General features: G+C 36.5%; 1 protein-coding gene across 1 annotated transcript in view; it reads left to right on the forward strand.

Moving 5' to 3' along the window:
• Positions 1-17,309, forward strand: part of slc49a4 (solute carrier family 49 member 4) — an 86,761-nt gene that overhangs the window by 28,926 nt on the left and 40,526 nt on the right. The window contains 1 exon segment of the mRNA NM_001004597.1: positions 6,549-6,657. Coding sequence (NP_001004597.1) covers positions 6,549-6,657 — 109 coding nt within the window.

Consider the following 17,309-nt stretch of genomic DNA (forward strand, 5'->3'; position numbering starts at 1 on the left):
TGGGCTACTAATTTTGACTTCAACTGCATATGTGACCTTTAAGATGTGGGCCTGTCGTATAGAAAGTAGTATTTGTATGCCTCTGAAGTGGAATGATGTAATGGATAGTGAGTAAAGCCAAACGAAGACTGTAGAAATTAAATTGTTGCTCAATAGGTGGCGATAAAAAACCCATCTGAATGTCTGTCACTGTATTTTTTATGTTTAATTGGGCTAATCATTTTTGATTGAAGTCTTTATATGCAGGTTATTCAATCATTAACTAAAAATGAGATTGAAAAATATATATAATATATATAGATATATATATTTTACACTGATCTATATTACAAACAATGTTAACAATTATCTATAAAGATAAATTAATTATAATTATCTATAAAGATCTAAAACGCAAATAAACTCTTCTGAAGACAATATTTCCTAGAAAGATCATCCCCAAGTGTAATAATGAGCACTGCTGTTGTGGTTAATAATGAAGTAAAATACAACAAACCAGACAAGTGCTGCACGGACAAATCAAATGGGTTCAGAAAGTCATGTTACAAGAATGCAAGTCATTATTTTGGATATTATTTGACTGTTTCTCGAGATTGAATCCTTATAAAGTTCATAAAGTTCTCAGAAAGTTTCTTATGATTATGACTTGCAAATTGTATATATATTTAACGGCATGATCTTTTAACTTGCGTCCAATCCCGGCTAACTTCCGGAAAGGCACAGTAGCCAATAGCATTAGAGATAACAAGTAAACCAAGTCAACCAAGTAATCTGCTCACGGTTCACTTCTCCTCGCGCGCAAACATCACCGCTGCGCTCGATTTATATTGCCATTGATTTGCCGCCATAGATTTGCCGCCATACTTCACCACATCATTCTGTGTTCACACTGAACATTTTCCTGTTTTTTTTTTTAGGTAAAGTCTTAAATTTTCATTTTAGAGGACTTAAAAAGGTCTTAAAAGGTCTTAAATTTTCTGTTAAAAAATGTGCAGATACCCTGTTGCAAGGTGATTATATAGACCTTAATTCATGATTTTACATGAATCAGCTTGCCAAAAATAAATTATTTCCTTTTTCTTCACATAGAAAATTAACATGCTACTGGACTGTTGCACAAAAATAAGTTCAAGAATTCCCACTTAGATATGCTTGGCATTTATAGCAGGTTTGGCATGCTGCCCCGGGAGAGAACCCTGAGCTCGGAGATATTTGAGCCCAGGGCTTCCGCCTGGTCTAGAAGCATATCAGGGGATCCGAGATCAGGTAAGTCTCGATCGCTCCCCCTTAGAAGGGGAGAAAAGGGAGGAGATGGGGTGGAAGGGGGGATTCTTCCAAAAAGAAGATAGAGCAATAGATTATTAAAAATTGGATTATTACTGATTATTACTGATTACGGATGAGTGGCCAGCAGTGCACAATCATATCACATGCTCCTCTCGAAATTAGTTTGTGAAACTTCACGTAATAGGTTAAATTACAAAATGTAATTTAATTAACAAATTAAACAAAATTAACAAATTTAATTAAACAAATAAAATGAATATTTTCTAAGTAAAATGAAAGAACTAAGAACTGAAACCAGCTCATGTGTTTTTGGAAAAAAAAAATAATGTTACTGTAATGTACATATGTACAAACATGTAATGTCTGAAAGTTTTCACAGGTTCAGCGCCACAGTACAAACGAAAAGCTAAATACCGATAGTATGTTATACTGTAGGAATCTGAACACATGTAGGTGCTGCTTGTCAATCATAGAATGCTTCTATGTTCCATGTTCTCTTGCGGGAAAAATTATCGATGAAAGATTTATGATAAACCAATGTGAGTTCGAGACTTTAACTGCAGGCGCTGTGTAATGTGCGTGTACACGAACACAAAGTCAGTTTGTCTTCAAGTCAGATGAACACCTGAGCATTGAGCACAGATGACTTTATGACAAACACAGTGCATGTGGACAGAATGTGGCAGGGGGTTGAGAACCCCTATGCTGGATTCAGTAACTGGTTCACCTCTCCCCTACTGATGTGATGGCTCTGACGACTCACTAGTCATTGTATGTGCGTAGTAATAGCAATCACTTGCACTCGTTATAATCATTATAAATATGCCAATCAAACTGAGTACAATCTTACACCAACAACAAATGGTAGGCAACGTGTTAGGAACAAATAATCATGTTAGATTACAAACAACCCAATGAGCATGTGTGCATTGCTGCTATTATGTTTACACATGTAATATTTTGCCTGAGGTGATTTAAACCAAAATACACAATAGCTATGTTTCCATCCAAAAATGCGAATAAACTTTATGCGCAAAACTGGATTATCGCATAAAAGTTGTGCGAATGAAGCAGCGTTTCCATCCAACGAGTCAAAGCGAACAAAATCGTCACTTCCTGATTAACTGTCCCCAACAGTAAAAACTGCATTTGCTGCAGTAGGAGAAGCTGCATCAATCTTTTCTAAATGAATGTGCCTCAGAAAACGCGCGCAGTGGCGTTTGAAGGTGTCAGATGCGGAGCACAGGGGCTCTTGATTCTGGAGGGCATTAATAATATAATAACATTAATACTGAAATGGTAAGGCATTTTATAATGACCAAAACAACATTTCAGATGTTTTATAATGTGCTCAGCCTGACGTTTTGTCCATTCACACACATTTTAAGCATCACATGATCTCTTTTAACAAAATCACATGACCTTTTTTAATGCGTATGCTGGAGTTTGTGCGGTAAAAGTGTTTCCATCGCAGTTTATGCGCATCGAATAAAAAGTTTATCCTATCCAGTTAGGCGCAAACGTTTTTTATGCGCATTTTCTAAATTTATGCGCATCATGGCGTTTCCATCAACTGGTTTTTTAAACAAGGTGGATGGAAACATAGCTAGTGACACTCTATCAAAAATATCTACAATAAGGAACATGGTTATTACTTTGTTATTAACGCACAGCAACACCACACAAAAAAAGACTTTGAAGGAGTAAATGTGAGGAAAGCTCCGTTATAGTGCACTGGACAAGTTTGACCAACGCATGCACGAGGCAGGCAGTTCTCTACTATTATGTAATCTATCTGCTTAAAGATATCGGCCTAATTTTGATATTGGATCGATAATGATAACATTTAAAATAGCATTCATTGGCTATAACGATATGGCTGTTGATATATAATGCGTCCCTATATTAATGAATTATTATTAATGTAGATTTAAGAATCTTTAAATGGAATCGATATAGAAATGTCATTTGAGAAATGCTAATAAAAAAACAGTTTTGGTCAGCAATTTCTTCCCTTCAAAATCTTAAATTCCTAATACCAAGATTGCCTTGTGGAATAAAACATGCTAATATACCTTGTTGAATAATAAAAAAAAAAACAATGTTAATGAATGCCCTGGTGTTAAAAATGGCCACATTTTGCAAAATCTTCATTTTGCATCCCTACAGAGTCAGCAAAGGACAAATGACACTCGGCTAATGATCCTTCCAACTTGATGGCTCCCCCAAATTTAGGACAAGACAAGGGCAGTGCAATCAAACTTTCTTTTCTTCAATCAAACCAAGTGCGAAAACAGCCTTAACCAGCCAAATACTAAGAATTAAACTGCAGTAAATTCCACACAGCGCACCGCTTCGAAAGATAAACAAAGCGTCTTTGGAGGGCCCTCGTGATTGGTTTCAGATGCTCTCCTTTTTATTGAGGAAACGTTTCCTCTCGGGTAAGTCTGGGAGACGCTGTTTGGGACACTTGAGGGAAAATAGGTAGAGGAGCGAGTGAGCAGGGCGGGTGATTGTAATTGGGTTGGGAGTGATTGGAGGTCTGCCAGAAGGCGCGCATAAAGGCTGATTCCACAAAGGGATTTTCGACCTGCTTCAGTCTTGACTACAGCAATCCTGCGACTGGATGGATGCTCATAAAAATGCTAATGCATGAAGAGAAAGCATCCCTCATTGCAAGGGATTTTTGTATCAGGGCAGGATTACCACAAAATTGACAGTAGACTAAACCATGCACTGTGCTTGTATTAATGCTGGCATTAATGCTTGTATCCACAGTTGTTGCTTGGCTTGAAGAAGGATTTGTTAACAAATAATACCTGTTAGTGAATCTCATAGATAATGTGATTACAGGGGAAAAGTATTTCAGCTGTGCCCTAAAGAAATTTGATTTATTAAAAACACCTCAGTGTTGTTGTTATGCATAGCTTTGTCCGGTGGGTCAGTTAGATTTAATTAGATGTTTAAAACAATTGCTTCTTGGCTAAACTCTTCATCTCAAGGTCTGTATTTTCTGTCAGCATTCTCAGTGACACATTTTTCCAGTTGCTACAGGAGCTGAATAAATAAAAATGACCCCTAACTTCTAGTTTTTAGTCAAAACATTGTCATGCCTTATTCATTAATTCACTCATTGTTACCCATAATAACATGGCATTTGGATTAGCATTTAATTTTCAACTTCACCAGTATATTTCTGTCATTTTTGTGCAAAGGAAAGTTGTATTGTTGTGACCAATGTTTAGGGGTAATGGATTGCAAGTAAAATGAGTTACATAATCAGATCACTTTTTGTAAAATAAATGATAAGGTAACACAATAGGGCTGTATGATATTGGAAAAAACAGATATTGCGATTATTTTATTTTTATTAATAATCACTGTGCCAAAAAAACTTTTTCTACTTTCTTTTGTCTCTTTTCTAATCTAAAAATTAAAAAAAAAATCTAAGAGCATGTAGAAAAATATTGTTTGGTTTTCAACTTCAGAGCAAATAAGGCACAATTTTTAATAAAACAAGCTAAATATTCTGCCAGTGGGGTAAGTAAAATATTCTTGTTTTTACTTTGAAATAGGGCTGCACGATATTGAAAAAATGTAACATTGCAATATTTTTTTATTTCACAATTTCACCAGATGACTTAATATCTCTATTTAGAAATAGTTTATAATGTTAGATCTTTAAATGTTAGAAACAATCTTTAAAATTTTGGGGTCCACATTTTCATTGTTGTCTGTGCTATTTGCTGTGCATTTCTATATTTGCATGTGTCGTGAGTATTTTCATGCATATGTTTAATCGGAGATTGATCAACTAATGTTTACTATTTGCATCTTCATGAAATCTAATCAACAATCTATAAACTTTTTGGTGTCCCCCTGACACATTTTTGATGTGGTATATGCTATTTGCAGTGCATTGTGTTTTGAGTATCTATCCTGAGTCTAACAGTGTTCAAGTACAGAAACTGAATGCTGAAAATAATTTACTAAAATTAATCAAAGTTAAGGTCAAAAATGGTACAATTCCTTATACCTGAATGCTTTTAAAACCATTATACAAGCACCGGCATTAAAAACGCATGCAAATGATAAATTGTAATGCAAACTAAACATTCCATATACTTGTGCTGTGACTATTGTGAATGATCACATTGCGATATCAATGCGGTAGCCATATATTGTGCAGCCCTTGAAATGTAGATATTTGGATTAGAAACGAGACATTTATGCAATTCTGTATAAATGATGTAATTAAATATAAATCTGTAGCTCTTGGTCAACTATAATCCAGACTCAACATTGTATAATTTATGATGTGACTATTGTGGTTACACACATTGCAATATCAGTGCTGAAACGATATACTGTGCAGCCTTAATAGCACATTACTGTTTACATGAAAATACTGCATATTGAGTTACTTTTTCAAGTAGGTAACACCAGTTACTTCCAGATCTGTAGTTCTTTTGTCCGAGTGTTATGAAAAATTGTATGTTTCAGTGCTGTTTAGGATGTTTAAACGTGTTGTTTACTGTATGTGAGGGATTCACTATCGCTTAAAATAGATAAAAACTGTAAAACGCTAACTCAATGTTAAATAACGCAACTTTAATTGAACTATTGAATCCCATTTTAATCACCAGTGTTTTGAGCAAACCATATACTATTAAGCAAATATGATTTTAGATGAACGCCCACAAAAGTAACATAACTCATTGCTTTCAGTAAAAAGTAATGAACACTCATTGCTTTCAGTAAAAAGTAATGAACTAATGCAAGCATGTAGTTTTTTAATTTAAAGTAGAAAAATGTTAGTGCAACACTGCTTTTGAGCCCTTGTTTATTTGATGATGTGCAATCAGATTTTGGATGTGGAATCAAAATCCATGTAACACAAAGCACTGCTTCAGGGCATGTCTTTATCCTAACATTATACGTGCCTGATATCTGCTTCTGCTATCAGTTCTATGTTTTTTCTGTATTCAGTAGACTTTTATCTCTCTGTCACTGGGCTGCAAGCTAGGATAAATGTTTGGTGACAGGCTGGAAGGTACTAGGAGGAAAGTTTACAATCTTTGACTCCGTGTGAGATGTGCGAGCTTTGATGTTCAGCTTCATGACACCTTGAAAGATCTGTTGCTCTTTCAAAAATGGCTGTCGTGTGCAGTCAAAGTGCAGCCTAGCACCTTAAAGTGCTTTGATAGTGTTCTGGTGCTAAAATGTCTCATCAGTTTTCATCTTTGCTTTTGCTTTTTCAGCAACATGCGTTTCCTGATGATAGCACTCGCCTACTCCGTGCCCACAGGGGTTGCTGCCGGCTGGGCCGGTGTGTTGGACATGATTTTAACACCTGCTAAAGTCAGCCAGGTAAGACATTCTCCATGCTGTGCCCATTTGGAGGAAACATTATAAGTAGCTAAAAAACTAGTAATCCAAATATAGACATAGCTGCAAATTCTGTCTGTCTGTCTGTCTGTCTGTCATCTATCTATCTATCTATCTATCTATCTATCTATCTATCTATCTATCTATCTATCTATCTATCTATCTATCTATCTATCTGTCTATCTGTCTATCTGTCTATCTGTCTGTCTGTCTGTCTGTCTGTCTGTCTGTCTGTCTGTCTGTCTGTCTGTCTGTCTGTCGTTCTGTCTGTCGTTCTGTCTGTCGTTCTGTCTGTCTGTCTGTCGTTCTGTCTGTCTGTCTGTCTGTCTGTCTGTCTGTTGTTCTATCCATCTATCCATCTATCTATCTATCTATCTATCTATCTATCTATCTATCTATCTATCTATCTATCTATCTATCTATCTATCTATCTATCTATCTATCTATCTATCTATCTATCTATCTATCTATCTATCTATCTATCTATCTATCTATCTGTCTGTCTGTCTGTCTGTCTGTCGTTCTATCTATCTATCTATCTATCTATCTATCTATCTATCTATCTATCTATCTATCTGTCTATCTGTCTATCTGTCTGTCTGTCTGTCTGTCTGTCTGTCTGTCTGTCTGTCTGTCATCTATCTATCTATATCTGTCTATCTATCTATCTATCTATCTATCTATCTATCTATCTATCTATCTGTCTGTCTGTCTGTCTGTCTGTCTGTCTGTCTGTCTGTCGTTCTATCTATCTGTCTGTCTGTCTGTCTGTCTGTCGTTCTATCTATCTATCCATCTATCTATCTATCTATCTATCTATCTATCTATCTATCTATCTATCTATCTATCTATCTATCTATCTATCTATCTATCTATCTGTCTGTCTGTCTGTCTGTCTGTCTGTCTGTCTGTCTGTCTGTCTGTCTGTCTGTCTGTCGTTCTATCTATCTATCTATCTATCTATCTATCTATCTATCTATCTATCTATCTATCTATCTGTCTGTCTGTCTGTCTGTCTGTCTGTCTGTCTGTCTGTCTGTCTGTCTGTCTGTCTGTCTGGCGTTCTATCTATCTATCTATCTATCTATCTGTCTGTCTGTCTGTCTGTCTGGCGTTCTATCTATCTATCTATCTATCTGTCTGTCTGTCTGTCTGTCTGTCTGTTAATCCAAATGCAGACATACCTGCAAATGTTGTACTCTGTTTTTTTTTATATGTTGTGTCTGAAGAGTTGCATTTATCATATCTGCAAATCATTTGCACCTTTTGTGAGTTTAATTATGATCAAAATGAAAAGTAATTTCACTGGATTAAATGGTTATTGACTCATAATTAACCCCGGGAGTACAAACACACTCACACAGACTATTGACTGAAAACTCTGATCAAAAAAGCTGTTTGCCTTTCTATAGCATCTCATTAAAAAATTGGCAGGCCTGAATGGATGGACTTTGAACTTCAAAACAAGCTGTTAAAAACATCTAATTATAGTTTTGAAAATCCAGAGCTATCCAGGCGAAGATGGCCCTCTCCATCCGTCCGCTCTCCAAACAGAGCTCATCAGAATCTAATCAAACATACATGCTCAAGACGCTTTTATTTGCATACTCACAAAAGTACTTCATCTTTGATGGGCCAACCACAGCTTAATGAGATGAGCTCTCCACCTCAGAGTTTCTGATTCTCCCCTGCCTCCTCATATTTGCATTTGAAATGTGAGATTTACGGGCCAAAGCAATCACTAACATTCTAGGCCCATCTGAATGATGGGCTTGCGGAGACAAAGATGATGTTTTCAGGTCTTGTAGTTTCTCTTCCAGATAAACTCAGTGATCTCTGAACTAGTATCTGAAAGAAACCCATGCAAGCCGAAGATAGAGGTTTTTCTTTTTCAACAATATGTATCTGCTGCCAAAGCCATTGTAAAACTAATTTGAAATTTCCGGCTTCTCATTCAAGTCCCGGTTTATCAATTGAAAGTATACGCTGGAAGCATTTCCTTCTCCCAATTTATTTTTTCACTATTGTTGAGAAGATTTTTTTTCCCTAGTCATTTAAATTTGGTTGAGGGGAAATAAGTGTTATCAGACTGAAATTATATATAGATTTTCAGAAGTGACATTGTTAAGAAAACCTGACTTGCTCACAATGCTGCAGTACTGTGTGTATTGATATTCCTCAAACGTTCAGGTTAGGATTTGTTCCTAGTTCCAAGCATAAAACTTTTAATTCAAACCTGACCGCTTTGAAAACCTGGCATTAAAAACTAAATTAAGAATTACTGTTGCATTCAGTCACTTCACTGGCAAAGCTTTACAGTAAGTTTGCATATATTCTTAGGCAGAAGCTAAAGGAATAGTTCACCTAAAATGACAATTAATTTACTCACTCTTTGTATATTAGTTTTGTTTTGTCAAACACAGTCAGAGTTTCATGCTGTATAATGGTTTTGGATAGTGGCTTTTATTTTGAAGCTTTTGCTGTGTTCACACCAAATGTGAATGTGCAAATAAATCACTCTAGTTGTGCATAAATAGACGTGTGAACTTTTTGAATTTACTTGCTTTATTCACAAGTCAAATTCGCTTCACAACAGATGCAGATTTTCATCATGGGCAGGGGCTTCTGTCTACCCGGTGACTAGCTTCATTGCTAAATGGCTAACATAGATTTAATTGAGAGAAAAGCTGTGGTTATGTGATTTGGGAATGCTGAAAAACAGCGTAGAATTATTTGGGGCCATATCTGAGTGTTCTAGATCAGGGGTGCCCAAACTCGATCTTGGAGGGCCGGTGTTCTGGAGGTTTTAGCTCCATCCTTGCAGCTATGTTGAGGAACGTTGTTTCTAGAAAGCCTAGTAAGAGCTTGATTAGCTGGCATAGGTGTGTCTGATTGGGGTTGGAACTAAACTTTGCTGGACACCGGCCCTCTAGGACTGAGTTTAAACACCCCTGCTCAAGATACTTTCAGAGGTGCACCCAGACACCAACAACAGGCACTATGTCATAAACGCTCTACAACAAGAACCAACCTATGATTGGTTAACAAGGTGCAAATGTGTGCTGAAGTTCAGGGGTCTCATGTATGAAGACTTGCGTGGAAATCATACTAAAACATTGCGTACGCACAAAGCTGTAAATGTGCGTACGCAGAAAAAGATTCAGATGTATGAAACACTGCGTACGCCGAATCTCACGCATATTCTTTTGTACATCTGAATGAACGTGAAACTGAGCGCAACATACACGAGCACAAAACCCCTCCCTGCCTCCTCCCCCATATGAATATGCAAATGACTCTACTTTGGCAAAACCCAACGAAAAAGAAATGGCAAAAGCAAGCAAGAAGAGAAACTTTGAACAGAATGTGAATTGAAGGTGCTCCTTTCGGAGGTAGACCGGAGAAAAGGGGTGTTATTTGCAAGTTTGTTCTCCGGAATTAACAACAAAAGAAAAAAATTGAGTGGTTAGAGTTTAGCTGATGCGGTTAACACAGTTGGGTCTGGACATCGCACTGAGTGAATTAAAAAAGAAATAGTGTGATTTATAGGTGTAAAATGTTAACAGTCTCAGTGGCGCAGCTCGTAAGACGCATGACAACATGTTTTGACACGTTCGAGCATGAACCCGGTTCGAATCCAGCGTCTGGTGAACTCTTTCTTCTTTTTTCCCCCACTACATATCAGATTTTGCCAACTATGTATCACGAGAAAAACAAGTAGGAGTCATTAATAAGTTTGTGCATATTTTATTTGCACATTTATTGAATGGAAATGTTTCCGATTCACGCATGCAAATTCATCTTCAGATAGTGTCTTTATAGCAATGTGCGTGCAGTAGATAGCTCAGATTACATTGGAAAAACAGGCGACCGCTGCAAATTGCGCTTTAATGTTTAGCTGGTCAACTGTATGGTATGGAAACCTTATATACCTGCTAGATGAACCCGTCTCATACAGCTGCCATTGCAAGGCTCAGACACTTTGTAGAGAGCAATTTAACACAACTGCCTCTAGGAGTCGCCAATGGAAATAAAACAGACAAGCACAAAAAGTGTGCGTACGCCAGCCATAAAGCTGGCGTAGAGCTGCGCACATTCCCACGTTCAGTTCATTGTTAGTAAATCCAAACGTGAGCGATTCTGAGCGTGAAACCTGGCGTACGCAAAGTTTTTGTGCGTACGCAGCATTGATACATGAGGCCCCAGATGTTTCAACTCAAGCTCAACTCGTAAAACGCTCAACTCGTAAAACGATCAACTCGCAAAAATGCATCATTTGCTCCACCTTATTCACTAGAAACGCACCACAGTGTTTCTATTCACATCTTTGCATTGACAATTACACTGTAAATCACTTGCGCTTGACGCTTCATTACATTGATAAACAATTACATTGAAAATATCCATCCATCCATTCATTCTATCTACCCTTCTATCCATCCTATCTACCTTTCTATCTATCCATCTACCCTTACATCCATCCATCTACCCTTCTATCTATCCTATCTACTGTTTTATCCATCCATCGACTGTCTGTCTGTCTGTCTGTCTATCTATCCTATAAAATCACATTGATCCACATTTTAAGGAAGTATGGATTTATAACTTTATAATAATTTATGTGCGTTTAGGCTTCAAAATAAAAGTCACTATCCAACACTATTGTGCAGCATTATGCAACAGACTGTGTTCGACTGTGTGACATTTTTGTAAACTTCTAGACATATACCTTGCTATCCATCCAAGTCAAAAGAGAAATCATTCAATGGAAAGCATCTGGTCGGGGTGTGAAAACTTAATTTGCAAATGAGAAAGTTTAAGTTTTGAAGTTTTCTATTTTAATCGGTGTCAGAAGTCATTCACAACAAATACGTTTCCACGTTTGCACTCAGTAATTTGTGAGGGGAGCCCTGAGGCAGTAAGCATGTAGAGCTGTACAACAATAATTAGCATCGTTTAAGTGTATGGTCCTCCGCTGCATTAATCAGTCTTGTCTAATTGCTTCATTAATGGTGAATGGCCATTAAGCCTGCGCACAATGACTGTGCACTGATTAGGCAGACACCTCTTGCCCTTGGAAAGTCATCATCAATGGGAAGGTGCTTAGCCAGGTTTGAGAAACATTAAGAATGACTGTTTTATCAGAGCTGCCACAGACTGCTCAGAGCGAAGGCTGGCTTTTGTGTGTGTGTGTGCGTGTGTGTGTGCGTGTGTTTGTGTGTGTGTGTAACTCTTTCGCCCTGATTAAAACTATAGAGGAGATTTAAAACCCATTTCACTGAGTGATGGCATGCTTTTTTTGCCTGTAAGGCTTTCATTGTAAATGTGTTAGTGAGTGAGGAGTATCAAACAAGGTGGTCTAGAATACCTGAAGAAATCATTTGCATTTCCAGAGTTATGAGATTTTATATGTACATCTATATGTTTGTGTGTCTGTCTGTTGTTTTATTTATCTATCGTTCTATCTATCATTCTATCTTACTGTCTACCATTCTATCTATCATTCCATCTTTCTTTCATTGTGTCTTTTTATCGTTCTATCTTTCCTTCTTTCCAAGTTTCCTTCGTTCTGTCTTTCTATCGTTTTATCTTTCTTTCATTTTCCTAAATTTTATCTTTCGTTTTATCGGTCTATCGTTTCATATTTTGTTTGATTTTTCTATCTTTTTATTTTTCTATTGTTTTACTTTTCGTTTGTGTATCTTTCATTTGATCTTTCTTTCGTTTGATCTGTCTTACATTTTACCTTTCTTTTATTCTTTCATTTGATCTGTCTTTCGTTTACCTTTCATTTGATCTTTCTTTTGTTTTACCTTTGGTTTGATCTGTTTTTTGTTCGACATTTTGTTTGATCTTTCGTTTGATCTTTTTTTCATTCTATCGTTCTTTTAATCTTTCATTGTCTTTCTATTTTTCTATCTTTTGTTGTGTCTTTCTATCATTCTATCTTTTTTGTTATGTCTTTCTATCGTTCTATCTTTCTTTCATAGTGTTTTTTATTGTTCTATCTTTCGTGGTCTTTTTTTATTGTTCTATCTTTCTTTCGTTGTGTCTTTCTATAGTTCTATCTTTTTGTTGTCTTTCTATCATTCTATCTTTCTTTCATTGTCTTTTTTATCACTATCTTTATTTCATTTTGTCTTTCTATCATTCTATCTTTTTTATTGTGTCTTTCTATCGTTCTGTCTTTTTTCGTTGTCTTTCTATCATTCTATCTTTTTTTATTTTTATCTTTCTTTGGTTAATATTTTGTTTTATCTCTTTATCAATTACTTTTTCATTTTTATCTTTCTTTCGTTTTGTTTCCATTATTTTATCTTTTGTTTTATCTATCTTTCATTCTCTTTTGTTTTGTCTTTCTTTTGTTCTTTCTTTCATTATATCCTTCAATCTATTTCTCTATCTGTTATAATTAAGCTAATTAAGCATGATTGCAAAATGACAGGAATTTTTATTCTTGTATTTTTATTATTGTTTAATATTAGTTTCAACAACTAAAATATTTCTAAAGATATTCATAGAAAATTTGTTTGGATTTATGAGCACAACATTGTTTTTTATATTCAATGAATCTTCCATTTTAAACTAATGTTTTTTAGATTCAGTGTTAGCAAAAAAAATTAATTCATTCATTTTTCTTCGGCTTAGTCCCTTTATTTATGAGGGTTTGCCACAGTGGAATGAACCACTGACTTATTCAGCATATGGTTTTTGCTCAGTGAATGCCCTTTTAGTAGCAACCCAGTAGTGGAAAACATCCATTCACACACATACACTCATACATTATGGCCAATTTAGTTTATTCAATTCACCTGTAGCGCATGTCTTTGGATTTTGGGGGAAACTAGAGCACCCGTAGGAAACCCTTGCGAATACGGGGAGAACATGCATACTACACACGGAAATTGAACTGGACCAGCCGAGACTCAAACCATCTACCTTCTTGCTACGAGGCAACAGTGCTAACCACTGAGCCACTGTGTCGCCCCGTTTCCACAAAAATATCAAATCGTTTTATTTCTGATCAAATCACTTCCAAATTAGAGATTCTTTAGAGGTTAAAGGAGTTTAAAAGCTCAAAGCATATTTGCTAATGCATTACAGGAAAAGAAATTAATTTGAAATAATGCTTTGGACAGACATGAGTTACACGTTTTGCCAAAAGAAATAGCATAGGGCATGATACCTCTTTCATCTGCTGGGTAAAATAGGAGCATTACAGCAGCAGATATAAATAACAGAATGGAAATGGCAATTAATACATCCAGGGGCGTCTGAACCAGGAGGCCAAATCTCTCTACCACCCCTCTAAACTTTTAGCACACATCCCCATCGGCTCATATTAAATTATGTAGTCTGCCTCTGCTGGCTTGCATTAAAACTGCATAATATATGACATTCTGATGTATGCTATGATTCACTGTAGTTTTAGCACTTCAAATTTATTTCAAATAGATAAATTTGTAGAACACCTCTGCAGTAGCACGTTTCATCAGTACATGCATCCTTAGATCTTATAAATTACCAAAGCAGTAATGTTTACTGCTGGTTAGCAGTGGTGAAAACTAGTAACTAAAGTAACTGTACTTGAATATATCTACTTTTTGAGTATAAAACCTTGTCCTCACCACATTCCACAATAAACATTTTTACATTTTTAATTTTTTTTAAGTTATTTTGAACTGGAGAAAGGCTTCACGGTGGTGCAGTAGGTAGCATGATCTCCTCTGTAAGAAGGTCTTGGTTTGAGCCACGGCTGGGTTTGTTGGCATTTTTGTGTAGAGTTTGCATCTCCCCGTGTTCGCGTGTATTTCCTCCCGGTGCTCCAGTTTCACCCACAGTCCAAAGACATGCGGTACAGGTGAATTGAATTGGTGAGCCCAGATTAATAAAGGCACTAAGCCGAAAAAAAATGAATGAATGAACTGGATAATTCAATTCAGTTTTATTTATAAAGCAGTTTAAAACAACACAGTTGACCAAAGTGCTGACAATAAGAGTAAAACAAAGCGTAGCACATACTTTAAAATACAAATAAACAAACATAAAAATGTCAACATCTCACGCTGTGCTAAAAGCCAAATCAAACAAGTGGATTTAATGAAGAGATATTAAAACAGTAATGGAAGAGGCTTGTCTAATATACAACGGCAACTCATTCCATGGTTTTAGTGCAGCCACAGCAAAAGCCTGATCCCCTCTGAGCTTTCGACTTGTCCTTGGCGCACTTAGGAGGAGCTGGTCGGCTGACCTAAGCGAACGAGAAGGTGTGAGGACAGAGAAGCTCAGAGAGGTAAAGGGGTGCAGCACTATTCAGACACTTAAAAACAAATAAAAGGAATTTAAAATGGATCCCAAAATGCACCGGCAGCCAGTGAAGAGAAGAAAAAACTGTGGTGATGTGCTCGTATTTTCAGTCGAGAAATAAAAGACTGACTCACCCCAAAATAAAGGGCATTGCTTTAGTTCAAGCGGGAGGTTATAAAGGCATGGATTATGGTTTCAAAGTGCATGTGTGATAAAACGTGCTTAATTTTGGCCTGTTGCATTTAGTGAAAGAAGCTAGAGTGAACAACAGACCGAATCTGGCTTTCAAGCTTTAGTTCAGGATCCATTTTAAAACCCGGTTCACAATCTCTGGCTCACAGAAAGTTTCAAGATTATTCAGGCTTACAGAATGAGCTACGTTGGAGCTGGGTCCAAACACTATCACTTCAATCCTAGAATCATTAAAATGGAGAAAATTCAGTGTCATCCAAAATTCCTTTAATGTCATTTATACAGGAATTTGACAGTCATCAGCATAACTGTGAAAGGAGATGCCATGTCTCCTGAGAATTGATCAGAGTGGAAGTAGATATAAAGAGAACAATATATCGTTAAATAAATCATTGCTCACTCAGAGACATGATTGTGTTGTCTTGTTCATTAATGAGCTGAATCTTTTATTTTAAAGCTGTAAATAATTGGTCATGTTTGATTTTTCTCACAGCTGTAGCTCATGATATATATTCATCTTATTCTTCAATGCAGAAGTGCGCTCGTTTGTAAGTGCGCAAACTTCCTATTTAGTTGTCTGTGGGGAAAAATGACTAGGAATAATAATTGGCAGAAAAAAAAAGTCAAATAGGGCTGGGTGGTATGGTATGATCGCGATAAATCTTTTCATATCACTTATCTTTGACCATGACATGTCCACACAATAAATGGTTATAAAAGACATGTTTAAGGTATATGCAGCATTCTTCATATATTATTTTAAATAAGGAGATCTCTACTTAAATATATACTTAGCTACAGCCATATCGCCCTGCAGCCCAAGACTGGTTACTGACTAAATCTTAGAAGGGCTGAGATTGGTCAGTACCTGGATGGAAGACCACATGAGAAAACTAGGTTGCTGTTGGAAGTGGTGTTAGTGAAGCCAACAGGGGGAGTCCTAATGCCCAGTAATAGTGAAAGAGACAACATACTGTCAGTGGGTGGCGTCATTCAGGTGAGACGTAAACTGAGGTCATGACTCTGTGGTTGTCTCATGGCACTTCTCGTAAAAGAGTAGAGATGAAACCCCAGTGTCCTGGCCAAATTTCCGTCCATCGGCTCTAATGATCGTGCCTCCCAATCATCCCCATCCACTGAATTTGCTCTATCACTGTCTCTCCTAGTGGATGCTGCACACTGGTGGTGTGTGGAGTGACCCCCCTTATGATTGTGAAGTGCTTTGGCTGTATGGCCATACACAATAAATGTGCTGTATGAAAACACATTACATTACATTACTTAGAGCTGGGGTCTCAAACTCCATTTACCTGAGGGCCGCTGGAGGCCAAGTCTCGGTGAGGCTGGGCAGCATCCGATTTATTTATATTACTAATTACTAATTTCTGATATGTTTATTTTTTCATCTTATTTTGTGTTAAAAAATAATAAGAAAATAGAAAAAATAATTTATTTAAATTTATAAAAAGATTATTCATTCATTCAGTAATACATTGTAGTAATAATAATAATATTAATTAGATTTACTGTTGTCCGCTGTGCTGTTGTTAAAAAAAAGCAACACTGTGTTGTTGTCATTTGTTTTGACTACTTTAGATCATATAAAAATATATGTAAGGTTCATAGTATGAGGCAATGAAAATACAATGCAAGTAGCGTGATGCAAATGACCCACAAATAACAGTGCAACCATATAATTGGTCTTGTTACCAGTGACTCTTATTGCAGATGGACAGGTTTCAATATGTAACAGCAGAAGAATACATTAGGCTGCACTGGGTTCCTTTCTTTTCGTTTATTCCTTTTCTTTTATTATTGTATGCAATGCATCACTTAGAGTTATTGTAAGGTCTCTCTCAAGCAAAATAACTCTAAGTGCTATTTCAGTTCACTTCCAAGTGAAAAATAGTAATTAAAATGACGCACTCTGTCTAATCTTTAAGTAGAGCCCACAGTAGCTCTTCTGTCATGTTCTGTAGCTGACTTGACATGGTGTTCAGATCCAGTAACGCAGTTCCAGTTTCTTGAGATCTCTTTTAAAAAGCCTCATTATCAGATTTACTCGTGGTTTTAAAGAAATGAAAATAAGTTTGATTGCCTCTTTGCTATTTTGAAAATACAGATATTATTTAGGT

Source organism: Danio rerio, chromosome 9 (assembly GCF_052040795.2).
Source record: "Danio rerio strain M-AB ecotype USA chromosome 9, GRCz13ab, whole genome shotgun sequence".
Lineage (NCBI taxonomy): Eukaryota > Metazoa > Chordata > Actinopteri > Cypriniformes > Danionidae > Danio > Danio rerio.